Raw genomic sequence first — 19,032 nt, forward strand, 5'->3', positions numbered from 1 at the left:
TGATGCTCCAGATACTCAACAAGTATAAAGGCAGACAGTTTTTTGCTTCTTTAATGAGGACAACAGTTTTAAGCTGTGCTAACATAATTGCAAAAGGGTTTTCTAATGATCAATTAGCCTTTTAAAATGATAAACTTGTATTAGCTAATACAACATTGGAACACAGGAGTGATGGTTGCTGATAATGGGCCTCTATACGCCTACGTAGATATTCCATTAAAAATCAGTAGTTTCCATCTACAATAGTAATTTACAACATGAACAATGTCTACACTGTATTTCTGATCAATTTGTCATTTTAATGGACTTTTGTTGTTGCTTTACTTTAAAAACAAGGACATTTCTAAGTGACCCCAAACTTTTGAATGGTAGTGTATGTCAGAGCAAAAACCAAGCCATGAGGTTGAAGGAATTGTCCGTAGAGCTCCGAGACTGGATAGTGTTGAGGCACAGATCTGGGGAAGCGTACCATAACATTTCTACAGCATTTAAGGTCCCCAAGAAATTTGGAAGCACCAAGACTCTTCCTAGAGCTGGCCGTCCAGCCAAACTGAGCAATCGGGGGACAAGGCCTTGGTCAGGGAGGTAACCGAGAACCCAATGGTCACGGACAAAGCTCCAGAGTTCCTCCATGGTGATGGGAGAACCTTCCAGAAGGACAACCATTTCTGCAGCACTCAACCAATCAGGCCTTTATGGTAGAGTGGCCAGACGGAAGCCACTCCTCAGTAAAAAAAGCACGACAGCCCGCTTGTAGTTTGCCAAAAGGCAGATAAAAGACACTCATACCTTGAGAAAGAAGATTCTCTGGTCTGATGAAACCAATATTGAATTATTTGGCCTGAATGCCAAGCATCACTTCTGGAGGAAATCTGGCACCATCTCTATGGTGAAGCATGGTGGTGGCAGCATCATGCTGTGGGGATGTTTCTCAGTGGAAGGGACTGGTAGACTAGTCAGGATCGAGGGAAAGATGAACATAGCAAAGTAGAGAGATTCTTGACAAAAACCTGCTCCAGAGCACTCAGGACCTCAGACTGTGGCGAAGGTTCATCTTCCAACAGGACAACGACCCTAAGCACACAGCCAAGACAACGCAGGAGCGGCTTCAGGACAAGTCTCAATGTCCTTGAGTGGCCCAGCCAGAGCCCAATCGAGAGACCTGAAAACAGCTGTGCAGTGACACTCCCCATCCAACCGGACAGAGCTTGAGAAGATCTGCAGAGAAGAATGGGAGAAACCTCCCGAATACAGGGGTGCCAAGCTTGTAGCGTCATACCCAAGAAGACTCAAGGCTGTAATCGCTGCCAAAGATGCTTCAACAAAGGACTGAGTAAAGTGTCTGAATACTTTAGAAAAATGTAAATCACGTTCACGTATTTTTTAAATACATTTGTATAAAAAAAAAAAAAGTCTAAACCTGTTTTGCTTTGTCAATAAATGGGTATTGTGTGTAGACTGAGTGGGGTTGTTTTTATTTGATCCATTTTAGAATAAGGCTGTAACTTAACAAAATGTGGAAAAAGGGGTCTGAATACTTTCCAAATGCACTGGAGATTGGCTCGACTTAGTCTCTGGCCTAACAACATCCGTGTCAATATATCCGCCAAATACCTGCTTCTTGGGCATTATCACAAACACAATACACAGTATATTCTCAGAAGCCTTTTTCAAATAGAATTCCCATTAATCAGTCAAGCGCATCCGGACTGGTTGTATAACTGCCTGGTATGGCAACAGCTCAGCTGTTGGACCGCAAGGCAGACCGCAACGCAAGGCAGTACATAGGGTAGTGCATATGGCCCAGTACATCACTGGGGCCAAGCTTCCTGCCATCCAGGACCTCTATACCAGACAGTGTCAGAGGAAGGCCCTAACACCCTAGTTATAGACTGTTTGCTCTGCTACCGCAGAGCAAGCGGTACCGGAGCGCCAATCTAGGTCCAAGAGGCTTCTAAACAGCTTCTACCCCCAAGCCATAAGACTCTTGAACATCAAATCAATTGGCTACCCAGACTATTTGCATTGCCCCCCCCCCCCTCCCTCTTTTACGCTGCTGCTACTCTCTTTTTATTATCTATGCATAGTCACTTGAATAGCTCTACCTATATGTACATATTACCCTGACTAACCGGTGCCCCCGCACATGGACTCTGTAACCTGTACCCCTGTATATTGCCTCGCTATTGTTATTTTACTGCTGCTCTTTAATTACTTTTATTTCTTATTCTTTTTGTGTGTTTGTTTTTTTTAAGACTGCATTGTTGGTTAAGTGCTTGTAAGCATTTCACTGTTGTATTCAGCACACGTGACAAATACAATTTTATTTGAATCCTCTTTTCTCAACACGGAGAAAACCAACAAATAAAACACTGACCAAACAGTTCTTTGGATATCAATCAACTCCCACTCACTCAGCGGTGAATCTTCTGACATGTGATGAGATACTCAGGGTAAGCCTGTGTGTCGTTGAAGATCACAAACAGAGAGGGGTTGTCCGTCTTATCTGCCACGCTGTCGTATCGGAGGGGTATGTCAGAGCTCTCCTTCAGAGGAGCCGTCTTCATGGAGTGACTGCCCTGAGTGAAGTCCCCAGTCAGCACCTTGGTCACAAACACAAACTTGTGTCCGTCTGCGTTGGGGGGAGAATATTGATCCTGGACGGACAGGGCCGAGTTCACAGCAAAGTAGACCCCCTGACCGTACACAGTGGCTGCAGAGAAAAACCACAACGAGAGGCCAAATTATTACAGAAAGAGATACAATAGGCCAAATTAGTAAAGTAGAACACTTGACAGTACACAGTGGCTGCAGAGAACAGCATATACAAAAGAGGCCACATTACTACAACAGTCTACATCTTCTACAATGAAAATAATGATGAAATGAAAACGCTGATGAACTAGAGCCTTTTTTTTATATTAGAAGGCCTCACCATTCTTTCCACAGAAGCTTCTATTGAAGCCATGAACACAGATCTCTTTCACGCTGGTCTCGCTTGTGCCGTGGTACAGAGTCCGCTCCACTTCTGGGTCAGTGGTACTCTGATTTATACTAGCCTTCTTCAGTCTGTACTGGTTGTACAGGAGCCTATTCATCAGCTTCTCAACCTGGGAAATAAGATTAACAGAGCAATGGACTCCGACATCACTGATACAATACGAAGTTAATGGTTAGTTGCTGTAGACGTCGATAGATACCACATACCTTAATGATTCGGATTTCGTTGTGGAACTCCTGTATGGAGTCGTAGAAGTCTTTCACAACATCCCGGAACTCATCAGAATCCTTGTTCATTCTGGACGTTTCAGGCAGGTTGGACAGTAGACTGTAGTCCTCATCTGAAAAACAGAAACATATCGCAACAACATAAGTGCAATATAGCTTGAAGGAAAACGGTGCAACATTAAATAGCTTTGTTAATATTAAAATAACAGGGATATTGCATCAGTAATGAAATAGCATCTCACAAATGTAATTCTTATCCCCCCCCCCATAACAATAAGCTCACATACAGTATTTGCTAAGTTCTTTACCTTGCATCTCCGAGTACACGTCATCGGAGCTCAGCATCTTCCTGGAGATGGTGAGGGACTTCCCAGAGGCCAAGTTGTATTCCTGCATCTTCTCAAAGTTGATGATGTGCGGCAGGTTGTTGAGCAGGATGTCGATCTTTTCCTGCCTCATCTTCCAGGCGTTCTCCATGAACACTGTCGCCTCCGGAGCGTACGGGGTCTCCGTCCCTGACGACGCCGGGTCGTGCCACACCCATTGCACTGTCCGCAGGATGTCAGCGTCTGACGTCGTCGTGGAGATCCTCCTTAGCAGCAGCTTCATGTCCGGCATCGCACCGTTAACAAAGTCCTTGAACCCGGAGATGATTGCCGTAGTTCCCTGGATGGTGACCTCCACGGCGTGTTTCCTCTTGATGAGGTCCAGACACCACCTGATTGGTTGATTTAATTGACAATGAAACAATTCAAAAAGTGGTGGGCACCAATATTGAAAATTCCATGATATGATATTGTTTAATATCGATATGAGCAAGGCATATCGTAAGAGGTGTATTCTTCCTGTTAACCTACACTATTCTGTAAAAAGCATACATGACTGCTTCTGCATGCACAAAACCCTCTCACAGAGTTACCATAACTGCTGATGGGCCATCAACTGTCGATGGGCTTCCCATCGTATTCAAATTGGTTAGGTACGTTTTATGCTACAATAATATTCACACCTGGCCCAATGGGCAATCTGCAAGCAGTTGTCTGAACTTGACAAAAAAGTTAACATTCACACTGTTGCAAAGTATTTTATATAAACCAATATGATATTGAACTCAAAATCGGGAAAAAATGTGACTGAATTCAATATAGATTTTCCACAAATAAAATACATAGAACTGTACACACACACACACGTACCTGTGATACGGAGACAGGCTCCTCAGGCTGCGGTGCACTAGCTTCTCCTTATGCTGTTTATTACTGACCCTCTTGTTCAGGGCAATGTCCACTCTGACCAGGTCACAACTGTAGCCTGCGAACACAAAGATTGTTGCCGAGTTGGCTGACTGAATGGCCTCCTGCAGAGATACCTGGACAGCCTGATCGAGGTGGGAGCCAGCAGTAGGGAGGGAAGCGGTAGGCATGGCACCGCCATCATCCCGAGTCATCTTCGTTATCTTCCTGGACAGCTCTAGAACCTTCTGCAGCTCCTCCTCCTCATCAGCCAGGGACCTCTTGGTGGTCTCCATAGAGTACTGGATGGCCAGGGACATCTGCGCCTCCTCCTCCAGGGTAGTGGAGAGTTGCATGGCCCGGGACATCTCTCCATCCTGAGTCACCACAGGAGCAGTAGCACCCACATCGTCACTATCCCCTCCCTCCACCAGGGGCAGTGGAGCCTCTTCCTCCACCTCAACGTTAGCGCTGTCCCTGTCTGGGCCCTGGTCAGAGCTCGGGGCCATGGGTTTCTCGGCCGGAAACAGATCCTCCTCCATGTCAGTGGTTCCGGTCAAACCGGAGAGGCCAGAGTCCACCGTCTCATCTATGGCTGAGAACAGCCTCTTTGCCTCCTCTATACGACCTGGGATCAGTACGTAGGTTTTCAGTGAGGAATTGCAAAACAACAATCCCAATAGAATAACTACCTTCTCTGAACATTATTCTGGCCACCGTGCTTCCATATGCTCTTTAGAGTCCAGGATGGGTTACCGTGCATCACTGTGACAAATGTTATAAAAAATAATTTACAAATACATTTGATTGATATGAGAAGAGTAAAATGAAAGTATGCACCTCTGTCTAAAGCTGAGAGGCTGTTGGAAGTCTGGATAGTGCGAGTCAGAACTGATGTTGAGGCCTGTAAGGAACTTCTCTGGAAGCTCTGATGGGACGTCATATTCCACGCAGCCTCAAAGATGTCCTGTAGAGAGATGACAAAACTAGAATACACAACATACATACCAGAATACAGTGCAGTCGGAAAGTATTCAGACCACTTGACTTTTTCCACATTGTAACGTAACAGACATTTTTTCCCCCTCTCATCAAATCGACACAATACCTCATAATGACAAAGCAAAAACAGGTTTAAAAAACGTAAATACTTTGAAGGAACTTTGGCAGCATTTACAGCCTTCTTGAGCATGACGCTGCAAGCTTGGTACACCTGTGTTTGGGGAGTTTATCCCATTTTTCTCTGCAGATCCTCTCAAGCTCTGTCAAGTTGGATGAGGAGCGTCCCTGCACAGCTATTTGATCGAGTTAAAGTCCGGGCTTTGACTGAGCCACTCAAGGATATTCAGAGACTTGTCCCGAAGCAACTCCTGCATTGTCTTGGCTGTGTGCTTAGGGTCGTTGTCCTGTTGGAAGGTGAACCGTCACCCCAGTCTGAGGTCCTGAGTGCTCTGGAGCAGGTTTTCGTCAAGTGTACTTCACTCCATTAATCTTTCCCTCGATCCTGACTAGTCTCCCAGTGCTAGGTTTCCTCTAGATGTGACACTTGGCATTCAGGCCAAATAGTTCAATCTTGGTTTAATCAGAACAGATAATCTTGTTTTTCATGGTCTGGGAGTCTTTAGGTGCCTTTTGGCAAATTCCAAGCTGGCTGTCATCTGCTTTTTACTGAGTGGCGGCTTCAGTCTGGCCACTCTGCCATAAAGGCCTGATTGGTGAGGTGCTGCATAGATGGGAGAACCTTCCAAAAGGACAACCATCTCCACAGAAGAACTCTGTCAGAGTGACCATTGGGTTCTTAGTCACCTCCCTGACCAAAGCCGGGTGGCCAGCTCTAGGAAGAGTCTTGGTGGTTCCAAACTTCCATTTAAGAATGATGGCCATTGTGTTCTTGGGGGGCCTCCAATGTTGGTACCCTTCCCCAGGTCTGTACCTCAACACAATCCTGTCTCAGAGCTCTACGGTCAATTCCTTCGACCTCATGGCTTGGTGTTTGCTCTAACATGCACTGTCAACTGTGGAACAGAGGGCCTCCCGGGTGGCGCAGTAGCTGTGCCACCAGAGACTCTGGGTTCGCGCCCAGGCTCTGTCGTAACCGTCCGCGACCGGGAGGTCCGTAGGTGACGCACAATTGGGCACAGTGCGCGCTAACCAAGGTTGCCTGGTGCACGGTGTTTCCTCCGACACATTGGTGGGGCTGGCTTCCGGGTTGGATGGCGCTGTGTTAAGAAGCAGTGCGGCTTGGTTGGGTTGTGTATCGGAGGACGCATGACTTTCAACCTTCGTCTCTCCCGAGCCCGTACGGGAGTTGTAGCGATGAGACAAGATAGTAGCTACTAAACAATTGGATACCACGAAATTGGGGAGAAAAAGGGGTACAATTTATACAAAAAAAACAACAACTGCGGAACCATATATTGACAGGTGTGTGCGCCTTTCCAGCTGGACTCCAATCAAGTTGTAGAAACATCAAGGACGATCAATGGAAACAGGATTCACCTGAGCTCAATTTCAAGTCTCAAAGCAAAGGGTTTGAATACTTATGTAAATAAGTTTATTTGGGGGGAAAAAAATAATATAAAAACATGTTTTCGCTTTGTCATTATGTGTAGATTGATGAGGAAAAATATATTTGATCCATTTCAGAATAAGGTTGTAACGTAACAAACTGTGGAAAACGTCAAGGGGTCTGAATACTTTCCGAATGCACTAATACATATGTCTCTGAAATACACCATAGGCTTAAAGAGATTCTCCAGTACTTCTACCTTTTAGCCGGTAGTTCTCAAAGTAGCACTCATGACCCAAAATGTATCCTCAAAAATGGTTTAGTATGTCATATATCCACCACGTTATTGCTCTCTGTGCATCTTGCTATTTGTCACTCAAAATGGCAATGGACTGAAGCTCATTGGCTAGGACTCAAATTGCTAGGGGGGCTGGCCCGCGTGGGGGAAAATGACTCAGCAGTTTCTGGAAAAACAGGCCCTTTCAAAGTAGGGATTTCGTGGCTAACTGAGGTAAGACACTAATTCTGTTCATACAATGAACAAAAATATAAAAGCAACATGTAAAGTGTTGGTCTCATGTTTCATGAGGTGAAATAAAAGATCCCAGAAATGTTCCGTACGCACAAACAGCTTATTTCTCAAATGGGTTTACTTCCCTCTTAGTAACCTGACTGCAGCTCGGCGTCATAACCGACTTCAGTGTGCAAATGCTCACCTTCGATGGCCACTGGCGTGCTGGAGAAGTGTGCTCTTCGTTGATTAATACCCAGTTCAACTGTACCGGGCAGATGGCAGACAGCATGCATGGTGTCGTGTGGGCGAATGGTTTGCTGATGTCAATGTTGTGAACAGAGTGCCCTATGGTGGTGGGGTTATGGTATGGGCAGGCACAAGCTACAGACAACGAACACAATTGCATTTTAGCGATGGCAATTTCAATGCACAGAGATACCGTGTCGAGATCCTGAGATCCATTGTCGTACCATTCATCCGCCGCCATAACCTCATGTTTCAGCATGATAATGCACGGCACCCATGTTGTAAGGATTTGTACACAATTCATGGAAGCTGAAAATGTCCCAGTTCTTCCATGGCCTGCATACTCACCAGACATGTACCCCATTGAGCATGTTTGGGATGCTCTGGAGCGACGTGTACGACAGTGTGTTCCAGTTCCCACCAATATCCAGCAACTTCGCACATCCAATGAAGAGAAGTGGGACAACATTCCACAGGCCACGATCAACAGCCTGATCAACTCTATGCGAAGGAGATGTGTCGCACTGCATGACCAACAGATGCATATCTGTTTTCCCAGTCATGTGAAATCCATACACAAGGGCCTGATGAAGTTATTTTAATTACGGAGTTACAATTCATATAAAATCAGTCAAAAATCATAGAAATTGTTGCATGTTGTGTTCATATTTTTGTCCAGTGTAGATTATGCATGTATCAACTACACATCTAGCTCAAAGCGGGAGGTTTAAATAAATACTTAGTCGTTACTTAAGTTCCAGAGAATGTCTAACCATACTTATCCCAATAAAAAAATACAGCAAACCTTTAAAGAATCTATCAAATGTAGAGGAACAAATCCATGGCACAGAAAACAAATCCCTTTCTCTGTGCAGATTGTAATTTGGCTACCACATTTGCTAGTTAATTAGTAATTTGCTAGTTAATTAGTAATGATACAGTCTATATTAATGTCTTTATCATTGAGCCAACTACCTCGTTGTCCAGGGGTTCCCAGTGCACCTTCTCCATGTTTATGTAGACCTGGAACTTAGTCTGCATCTCCCTGAGGATGCTGGTCCCCTCCCCCTCCTGGATGAGGAACCGCGCCACGCCCGTCTGTTTCACCGTGATGGTTCTGGTCTCGGTGGACAACACCACGCCCCTCAGAACCTCATCGGCCATTTGACATGCCGCAGCATTGCCTTGGATCTACCAATCACAGTCACATGGATGATTAAAAGGAGGTGGAAGGTTTATAAGGCCATTTACCAAGACATCCGATACCCTTTTCACGATAGCATGCACATTTTAGCCGTACTATACTGGCTGAGATTTTCTTTTCACATTGTCCTCTCCAGCATGTGTAACCAGTATAGATCAGCTTGACTCGGGAGTGTGAAAAGGGTATGAGAGAATTACAGCATATACTGTGTTGAATTTATATAATGCAATGCAAGCTTTTATGATTTTTCTAAAAAGTAAAACACCTACTCTGAGTCCACAGACGCCATGTGCGTCTAGAGGGAAGATAGACACCTGGTTCATATCAGCCAGTAGCTGATGATGGTGGGTCTGGATGTACTTCAACATTCCTGACTCCATAGAGATGATAGCCTCCGTTTCAATGGGTGTACTGAGGAACTCCACTATCTTAGCCTGCTTCTCCTCCTCCAACCCTCTCAGAGTCAGGACATCTATCTGTCCTCTTTCGGACACCTTAGCTGAGCAAAGAGTCAGAGACTGGAGGAAGCCAGTCCACTCCTGGGCGTACAGCATACACTCGTACGCTCTGTCCACAGGGATACTGAAGTCAGACAGCAGAGTCTTCAACATGCTACATGCCTGGCTCACCAAGCTGGGAGACAGAGACGTTACCATGACGACACAGTCCGACACAGTGTACATGGACGGCAGCCCGTTTTCTTTCAACGTTTGTAGCAGCCTGTCCATCACTTCCTGTTTGGCCAGGAAGTGGGCCTTTTCTGGGTCAAAGGTGAGATGAGCCTGGGCCACGCCCCCAAGGAACTCCAACACAGCGTTCTTCAACTGCTCCAGCGTTGGCCGGTCAGGCCCGGCCATATGGACCCCGTCCTCCCTGATCTGGACGCTACAGCCTTGGTGGGCCAGCTGAAGGCTCTGGGGCAGGGGACTGGCCTGGAGCAGGGTGAGTTTCACCGGGTCTGGGACGGAAATGTGGCTAGACATGGGCTCTGGGGTCGAAATTAGGTCACCCATGCCTCCCTGGGCTGCTGCTGCCTGTGACACAGGGGGGGACAGAGGGGGGACCAGAGGCTCAGAGGTAGCCTTGTGTGAGGACTGAGAACGGTCACTGGTACTGTCTGCAGGGAGAGAATCAGTCTGTGATTGACCACCACTGTCTGTCTGCTGTGTGTTCGTTGTGCTACCATGTGATGTTCCATTCACAGAGGTCAGGGGAGAGGTCAGGGGTGAGGAGGAGCTGTCCTCTGATTGGAGGAAGGAGAAGTAAGGCCTGACCATCATATCTGTCTCCTCCAGTTTATGTGATTGTTTAAGGACACGTTCCACTGCTGTTAGATGCAAAAACAAGGAAGGGAATAAAATGCATTCAACAGCTGCATAGAATTTGCATGCTTTATAACCCGGCTTTATAGCTTGTATGTTGCATTGACATACACTACCAGTCAAAAGTTTTAGAACACCTACTCATTCAAGGGATTTTCTTTATTTTTACTACTTTCTACATTGTAGAATAATAGTGAAGACATCAGAACTATGAAACAACACATATGGAATCATGTAGTAACCCAAAGTGTTAAATCAAAATATATTTCATATTTGATATTCTTCAAATAGCCACCCTTCGCTTTGATGACAGCTTTCCACTCTTGGCATTCCTCAACCAGCTTCACCTGGAATGCTTTTCCAACAGTCTTGAAGTAGTTCCCACATATGCTGAGCACTTGTTGGCTGCTTTTCCTTCACTCTGCGGTCCGTCTCATCCCAAACCATCTCAATTTGGTTGAGGTCAGGGGAATGTGGAGGCCAGATCAATTGATGCAGCACTCCATCACTCCCCGTTTGGTAAAATAGCCCTTACCCAGCCTGGAGGTGTGTTGGGTCATCTTCCGATTGAAAAACAAATTATAGTCCCACCAAGCGCAAACCAGATGGGATGGAGTATCGCTGCAGAATGCAGTGGGAACTACACATGCGGAGATCATCAGGTTCACCTACTCTGCGTCTCACAAAGACACGGCGGTTGGAACCAAAAATCTCCAATTTGGACTCCAGACCAAAGGACAAATGTCCACCTGTCTAATGTCTATTGCTAGTGTTTCTTGGCCCAAGCAAGTCTTCTTATTGGTGTCCTTTAGTAGTGGTTTCTTTGCAACAATTCGACAATGAAGGCCTGATTCACACAGTCTCTAAACAGTTGATGTTGAGATGTGTCTGTTACTTGAACTCTGCGAAGCATTTATTTGGGCTGCAATATCTGAGGCTGCTAACTCCAATGAATTTATCCTCTGCAGCAAAGATAACTCTGGGTCTTCCTTTCCTGTGTCGGTCCTCATGAGAGCTAGTTTCATCATTGCACTTGATGGATTTGCTTTAAAACTTTTAAAGTTCTTAACATTTTCCGGATTGACTGACCTTCATGTCTTAAAGTAATGATGGATTGTTGTTTCTCTTTGTTTATTTGAGCTGTTCTTGCCATAATATGGACTTTGTCTTTTACCAAATAAGGCCATCTTCTGTATACCCCCCCGATCCTTGTCACTACACAACTGATTGGCTCAAACGCATTAAGGAAAGGAATTCCACAACTTTTAACAAGGCACACCTGTTAATTGAAATGCATTCCAGGTGACTACCTCATGAAGCTGGTTGAGAGAATGCCAAGAGTGTGCAAAGCTGTCATCAAGGCATAGGGTGGTTATTTGAAGAATCTCAGATATATTTTTATTTGTTGTACACGTTTTTGGTCACTAAATGATTCCATATGTGTTATTCCATAGTTGTGATGTCTTCACTATTATTCTACAATGTAGAAAATAGTAAAAATAAAGAAAAACCCTTGAAAGAGTGGGTGTTCTAAAACTTTTGACCGGTAGTTACAAAATCTAACATAATTACTTAAAAAAGGGATACAACAGCTAAAATGTAACCGCTTGTACACAAACAGATGAAGCCCTTATGGATGACGTCCTTAACTTACATCCAAACAAACATTCGGTAGAGATACAGTGCATAAAAACATTTCTAAACCTACAGTCAAAGTCCAGGAAGGAGACCCTGGCAACCCCCTCTGACATCATGGTGACCTCCTTAACTTCAAGGCGCCCGCCCCGTTGGCTCTCCAGGTACAGAGTAAGCATGTCTGCTGTGATGCTGGGGTGCACGTTCTCCATTAGGATGGAGTCAGTTTGATCGATCTGTTCCAGAGCGATCTGCGCTCCATCCAGAGTCTTCTTAGAGATCTTTGAGCAAAGCTTCTGGAAGTCTGTGCATGCAAAATAAGGAAGAATTCACAAATTAACTATATTGTATGCAAAAGCATAGCCAATTACAATATATTTGTAATTATATTGTTTCCCAAAACATGAGCCGTCCTCAATTACTTAAAATCTACGGTTTGATTGTGATGATACTTAACTTTTATCCAAAAGGGGGGGGGGCTCAACTCCCCTGAATGAGGTGTGCTTGTGACTGTGGTCAAGCAACTACTCTCTCCTTGAACAACAGGGGGCGTGGCTTTGTGTGTTCAGCAGCATTAAGCAGCAGCAGAAGGGAGAGATGACAGAACTATAGAAAACATACATTATAAGCGCCGGAGTTGTGTATCACATTTAACAAACCACACCTTGAAATTCCATTATGGAAGGTAAAGTAAAAACTCTAGCCGGTCTTTGCATCAATACACATATATATATATATATATATATATATACATGTATATTGTAAAATATGGTATACCGCTGAGCCCTAGTTGCGTTGATATTTTTGTTTAGTATACTTCCATTAAAATCTTTGAACTGGTATCCGGGGGACCTTCAGATGAGTCTTGTAAGGACTGTGGTCATCCGATAGCAACACAACCGACATGTAGCCCAAAATGTTCGGACACTATAGACAGAAGTTGGCAGATCAGCAGTACAGACAAGTCCCTCGTGTCCGAGAGGGGTCATAATAGTTTGGAGGTCAAACCGTTTGGACGCTAGAGATAATTTTGTGAGAAGACCAATTTTCTGGATGTCTCATGCTATTTTTGGGTCTCGCCTATGGCGGCAGAACGGCAAGGACCGAACCAGCCCTGCACATGGCTACATGCAACTTTCGCTTTGATCTCAAAACAAGCGCGTCTACGCATACTGTAAACACAGTCCAGTTCAAAGTGAATGGCACAGATCCATATATGGCAATGTTTTATTTGCATATAGGCCTACTGCAGTTTTGATTAGTTATGTCGCGTTATGTCGCACCGGTCTGTGTAGAGTTCAGGCTGAATCGTGCGTGTCAATACAATCCTACTCAGATGCGTTCTGCCTACAAAATCTCTTGCATAGTTAGTTTTGTTTTGATATGTTGCATTGAAAGTGGATAATTCAATCGTGTTAATTCGATCACAATTGACACAGTAAAGAGAAACGTTTATAGCGTTAACTAAGGGGGAAAACTCTAGAAAGTTTAGTGCTTCTCTGCACGGGCTGATATTTCTTCTGCATGGCAGTTCCGGTGAGCTGCGCGCCTGCCGCAGCTTAGATGGAACATTGGTCTCATGGTCTAACAAACACCGCTCTAGCTCTGTCACCTTTAACCGCAGATGTCACATGGTCTAACAAACACCGCTCTAGCTCTGTCACCTTTAACCGCAGATGTCTCATGGTCTAACAAACACCGCTCTAGCTCTGTCACCTTTAACCGCAGATGTCTCATGGTCTAACAAACACCGCTCTAGCTCTGTCACCTTTAACCGCAGATGTGGAAGTGCAACTTCGGTGGATGCGGTGGATTGAGGCTCACCCAATGCAACAAAAAAAAACATCTCTCTAGCTTAAACTGGCAGATTTTTATGGAGATACATTTATGCTAATTAGATTATTGACTCTAGGGGGTTCAACTTAATAGGAAAACCCCAAACCTTTATTGAAGGCCTGATGGAAGTGTACTAGGACCAGGTCCCTGCCAGGTGAGGGGTACAGAGTGTAGTCGTGCATGTCCATCCCCATCATGTTCTCTACATACAGCTCCACCAGCTCCTGACAGCTGGATGGGTTAACCCCCCGCAGCAGCAGCCTCCGTGGATCCTTACACGCAGGCTTCCTCACGGTCAGCTCAGCATTGCTCAGGACATGTGCTCTTTTAGACAGGACCCTTGATGCAACTGTCAATCAAACACAGACATAATCAGCATGCCATGGATGAATAGTTTTTTGGTACAATATTATCATGAATTTGTGGACCACAGGATGACTAGACGTTGCTAAGATATCAGACCTCTGTGTATCTTCTGTGAAACTTATTGGCCTTAAACATATCCGATCCCAATAATTACACCGACTGAATGCATTCTTACCCTCTGCCTCTTCAAACAGCAGTAAGGCGCGGCTCCCTTCCAGCTTCACAGACACCAGATTACCTCCCCCAGAACGACGCTTGTTCTCAAAGTACAAATACAACAGCTCCTCCTCCACCTCCTCTGGTACTCCCAGCACCTCCACTGTCCGGTTCTCTTGGCTTGCAGCAGACATCCTGACATACAGGCACAGGAATAATCAATGGAATTGATTGACTTGCAAAGTACAAGGTGTAAGTACACACACACACACACATTCAAATTAACGGATTCAACTATTTCAGCCACACCCGTTGCTGACAGGTGTATAAAATCAAGCACACAGTCATGCAATCTCCATAGACAACCATTGGCAGTAGAATGACCTTACTGAAGAGCTCAGTGACTTTCAACGTGGCACCATCATAGGATGCCACCATTCCAACATGTCAGTTCGTCAAATTTCTGCCTTGCTAGAGCTGCCCCGGTCAACTGGTAAGTGTTGTTATTGTCAAGTCCCCGCAGCAATGTTCCAACATCTAGTGGAAAGCCTTTCCATAAGACTGGAGGCTGTTATAACAGCAAGGGGGGGGGGGGGCTCAACTCCCCTGAATGAGGGAGTTCAACAAGCAGGTGTCCACATACTTTTGGTTATGTAGTGTATGTACTGTATCATAGCCAGCACAGACAGGGCTAGTATGAACACACCTACAGCCAGGTGTGTATTGATTGTGTAATGTGCATTGATCACAAAATGTATCCTACTTGGCTACAAAAGTCAGGAGTTAAGTTGACTTAAATAAAAATAAAACAAATACATCGCTGAATATAATAGAATGTGGTGGATTTTCTGAACATTAGTAACGTCACTCATTTTCGATGAAATATAAACTGAAACTATCCACGGCGCACAACATCGCAAGTAGCACAAAGAGCAAATGGCACAATTACATAAAGGAATAATAACTCTCGCAGGGTATAAATATGAATTTGCCCTTAGCTTTGAAACACCTTTATTCGCAGTTTAAAGGAAAAACTTACCTGGAATACAAGCATTCTCAGACCACGACGCACAGAAATGGCTTCATTGGCGATTTCTTCTTCTTCTTTGGGATTGGGTTGGCGGGTCGCATACAATTTAAGGTGCATACACTGCCACCTACTGTACTGGATCGCGAAGCCAGACACAGCCTACATACATTAAATTCTCTTCATTTTTCCCGTTCCTCGAAGAAGGTGAAAGAGACTTGACACCACTTCCCTCCCCCAAACAGGCTCTCCAACACTTTCACACAATATCTCCCGATCTACATCATACAGTTCACAAAATATCAACACATGCTACACCATTTCCTCCACTAAACACTCCACCGACCTGTTTCATGTCTCCCTACCATCCACAACGTGGCATTCAAACCTGTGTTCCCAACCCGTAGTCTACTCCACCCAACTTCCTCTTCTACATCCCATACACCCCACCTATTCCTTTAATGACCAGAGCACACAATAAAATTGCCTCCCCTTACTACTAATATCCCACTCCATTTGCCAAAGATTAAGTCCTTTTGCCCTGATCAAGGACTTCACTTCCCTGCGGCCCAGCGGGACCTGAACATCTAACAACTTCTTCTTCTTCGATGATATCATGGTGGTCCGCAAACAATGGTTTAAGTGCATGCCGCCACCTACTGCTCTGGAATGTACGATCAATCACGATCTGCCCAATTCTGTACTAGCATAAAGAAAAGTATTAATTTATCTAAACCAAATAAATCCTTAACTTACCCCCATCTGTTTTACCGCCTCCACAATAACCTTCAACCTGGCATTTCTGCTTTCCTCAACCCGAGTCGTATTGATAACCTTACCAATAAACATCATGACTGATCCCGTATCTCTGAGTCTCTAGCATCTCTCTGTACCTGGCATTTCTGCTTTCCTCAACCCGAGTCGTATTGATAACCTTACCAATAAACATCATGACTGATCCCGTGTCTCTGAGTCTCTAGCATCTCTCTGTACCTGGCAATTCTGCTTTCCTCAAGTCGAGTCATATTGATAACCTTACCAATAAAGGCTATTAAGTCAACTTCATTGATTATCAAAGTCCTTTGACACCGCACATTCATGAACACAGAATTTCTGAACTGGGCCTCCACACTGCCAGGACCATCAGAAGCACCAGCCCAGACAGTAGGTCCACTTACTACAGGTGCATCCATGTAAGATCCATCAGTCCACATGGTAGTTCTACCAATCTGTTTTATGGCCTCTGCATTCGATACATCATGACTGATCCCGTATCTCAGAGCCTCTAGCATCTCTCTGTACATGGCATCCAACAAATGCTGCACTTATGTTCTGCCCCATAATTACAGCACTTAACCTTCACATTGTTTCCACATTCACCGTAACCATGTGCCCCTCCACACTTGGCACATAGTGTGCTACATGTCCCATTCTTTGTCATTTAAAACACCACAGTGCACATGGGACAAATTCTCTAACATTGAAACTAAGGAATCCTATCTGTACTTTTCCCGGCAAGACTTTCTCAAACCTCAGCATCACTGATAAGCTTTCACGACTTTGATCAACCTTTAGGCTTAAATCACTCTGCCTTCCTTCACATTTTCTTTAATATCATACATATTGGGACCCCAGTGGGACTCCCCTCAACCTAGCATAAGCACCAGGGACAGACATGGCTTTTAATCTTCTTCCCATTAAGCTTTTCCATTTTAAAAATCTTATCTTGTTGAGCCTGGCAGCCACATAATATTAACAATCAACCATTTCCAATGAGCCGAGCTAATTTCACTTCACCTGCCTCTTTCTCTACGACATTAGTTAGTCTGATAGGGTGTAAGTGAGGCCCTGTGGTCTCATCAAACACTATCACCACTTTCTACTCCAATACATTATTACTCTTGCTTCCTACCTTGGCTCTCTACATGATTTCTTTACTAGACGCTACACTGCTTTCTGTACCATGATCTCTCTTCTTCCTGTGTCTTGTCACTACCGACCATTCCGGTCCTTGATCAGAACTAACATCCGTATTGTTTGCATTCCAGCACAGCTGTTTCTTCAAACGCTTTCTCCATTTCCTCCGCACTACACGCCGCCATTTCCTCTACAATGCCCCGCTTCCGTGCTACCGTCTTTGCCATTGAGCAATCATATCTACCCTCTCTCCCACACACACTCTCAGGACCTTTGAATGTATCCTATCCCGGAGTTTTGGCTGCCGATCCATATACAAAGCACCCATAATCCTAAAATGACCTGATCAATATGTGGTACATATACAACAGTGTTTGTCTATCTGACCCCCAATCACCTTACTACACTTAATATGCTCAACATGTCTCTTCGACGTAATCCTCTCATCAAACCACATACCTAAATACTTAAACTCAGACACCCTGCCTATATCCTGACTGTATATATTCAGCATAACATCTTTAACCGTCCTGCTAGAATACACCATAAAGCAGGACTTGGCCACAGACATCCTAAAACCCCATGTTAGAGACCAATCTTCCACAACTCCTACAGCTTCTTCCTCATCACATATTTCACATTCCCACTTCTCTTCTACCGCATTGACAATTCTGACCCCAACATGACTCGATCGAACAGGAAGTCCATGATCCAGTTATGCAGACGACCCCAATGCCTAATGCACTCAACTTGATCAACAACCCTTCCCTCCAAATGGTATCGTAAACTTTCTCAATGTCAAAATACACAACACTCTTTGGCTATCTCTGTACTATCTCTGTACTAACAGTCACCAGGGCCTTCATGGCAGACCTTCCTCTACTAAACCCACTCTGTGCCACGCTCATCACACCCCTAGCTTCCAAGAGATACATCATCCTATTCACCACTGGCAACTTCCTGGTTGTTCGTCATGTGCACCAGGTAGTGGTGCTTCTGCGTCAGCTACAGGATTTATGCATGACATTTTCAGTAGCAAGGCCACTTGAATAAACAGGCCTAATTAGTCAGAATATCCTAATGGGTTTGACTAAGTAGGCACATTTTCATGGAACATGAGGTCATGTGGAGGGGGAGAGAGTCAGAGGACACTTATAATCCTAGCGAGGTCATTTAGTAAGTTTGTTCATGACTGTAATGTAGTCCTACACTATCATTTGTAGCCTAATGTATGTATCCACACATGTTTATAGCTTCAACAAGAGAGACTCAGGGGAACAAAGATGGTATTCTCATTATGATCTTGTAAAGCAGAACCATTGGCAAATAAAACAGTTTATCCATTATCCACTAGGTGACAGTGTCCTCTAATGTACTGTTACATGACCTGTGTGTGTGTGTGTGTGTGTGTGTGTGTGTGTGTGTGTGTGTGTGTGTGTGTGTGTGTGTGCATAAAAAAATGTGGAGCATGTTATCACCACTGATATTCAATTCATTGACCATCAATAATTATACTCCTGGTCTCCTTTTTTAAACAAACACATCTTTATTAAAATTAAACATGTTACATGGTCTCAAAACTTGCAAAATAAATGATGGAAAGATCTCAATTGCATACTCATGTCCTCTCTCCGCATCTCTTCTCAAAACCCATTGGAGGAGAAAGCCAGATGGGAAGGACCTCTGGCTTTCTTATCCAATGGGTTTTGAGAAAGAAACAAGAAGCGAGGACATGAGGAGTATGCAATTGAGATCTTTCCCACGGCTCAAAACCATTTATTGGGGGGGGGGGGGGGGGACGTTGGAGCAATAAAAATATCCATTGACTGGCAGAGTTGTC

The 19,032-nt window shown here is 44.6% G+C and overlaps 1 protein-coding gene across 3 annotated transcripts; it reads right to left on the reverse strand.

Annotated features, from left to right (window-relative positions):
* Window positions 1-2,305: 2,305 nt before the first annotated feature.
* On the reverse strand, window positions 2,306-17,384 carry LOC110496378 (protein mono-ADP-ribosyltransferase PARP10). 3 transcript variants are annotated; one of them, XM_090208788.1, is made up of 14 exons: window positions 15,288-15,864; window positions 14,268-14,443; window positions 13,833-14,075; window positions 11,964-12,194; window positions 9,203-10,260; window positions 8,705-8,920; window positions 8,078-8,313; window positions 7,686-7,864; window positions 5,301-5,427; window positions 4,425-5,088; window positions 3,537-3,946; window positions 3,208-3,341; window positions 2,936-3,110; window positions 2,306-2,713 (listed from the first exon to the last, which is right to left on the reverse strand). In XM_090208788.1, the coding sequence occupies exons 7-14, from the start codon at window positions 8,196-8,198 to the stop codon at window positions 2,415-2,417; spliced, it is 2,109 nt and encodes a 702-aa protein (XP_090064914.1). In that variant the 5' UTR covers window positions 8,199-8,313; window positions 8,705-8,920; window positions 9,203-10,260; window positions 11,964-12,194; window positions 13,833-14,075; window positions 14,268-14,443; window positions 15,288-15,864; the 3' UTR covers window positions 2,306-2,414. The 3 variants fall into 3 exon arrangements, 2 of the variants coding, with proteins under 2 accessions (XP_090064914.1, XP_021427920.3); XM_021572245.3 differs by lacking the exons at window positions 7,686-7,864; window positions 8,078-8,313 and having other exon boundaries at window positions 15,288-17,384; XR_016488548.1 differs by lacking the exons at window positions 2,306-2,713; window positions 2,936-3,110; window positions 3,208-3,341; window positions 3,537-3,946 and having other exon boundaries at window positions 15,288-17,240.
* Window positions 17,385-19,032: the final 1,648 nt, after the last annotated feature.

Source organism: Oncorhynchus mykiss, chromosome 18 (genome assembly GCF_057628025.1).
Source record: "Oncorhynchus mykiss isolate SJ-2025 chromosome 18, ASM5762802v1, whole genome shotgun sequence".
Taxonomy (NCBI): Eukaryota; Metazoa; Chordata; class Actinopteri; order Salmoniformes; family Salmonidae; genus Oncorhynchus; species Oncorhynchus mykiss.

Bases quoted from the DNA above. Each gene is read 5' to 3' on its own strand.
- LOC110496378 (XM_021572245.3), bottom strand. From the start codon at position 14,442: ATGTCTGCTGCAAGCCAAGAGAACCGGACAGTGGAGGTGCTGGGAGTA. The intron at 5,428-8,704 runs GTAGTTGGCTCA...ATCTCTCTACAG, and splicing joins GGGAACCCCTGGACAACGAG to GACATCTTTGAGGCTGCGTG. The intron at 3,947-4,424 runs GTACGTGTGTGT...TCAACCAATCAG, and splicing joins AGCCTGTCTCCGTATCACAG to GTGGTGTCTGGACCTCATCA.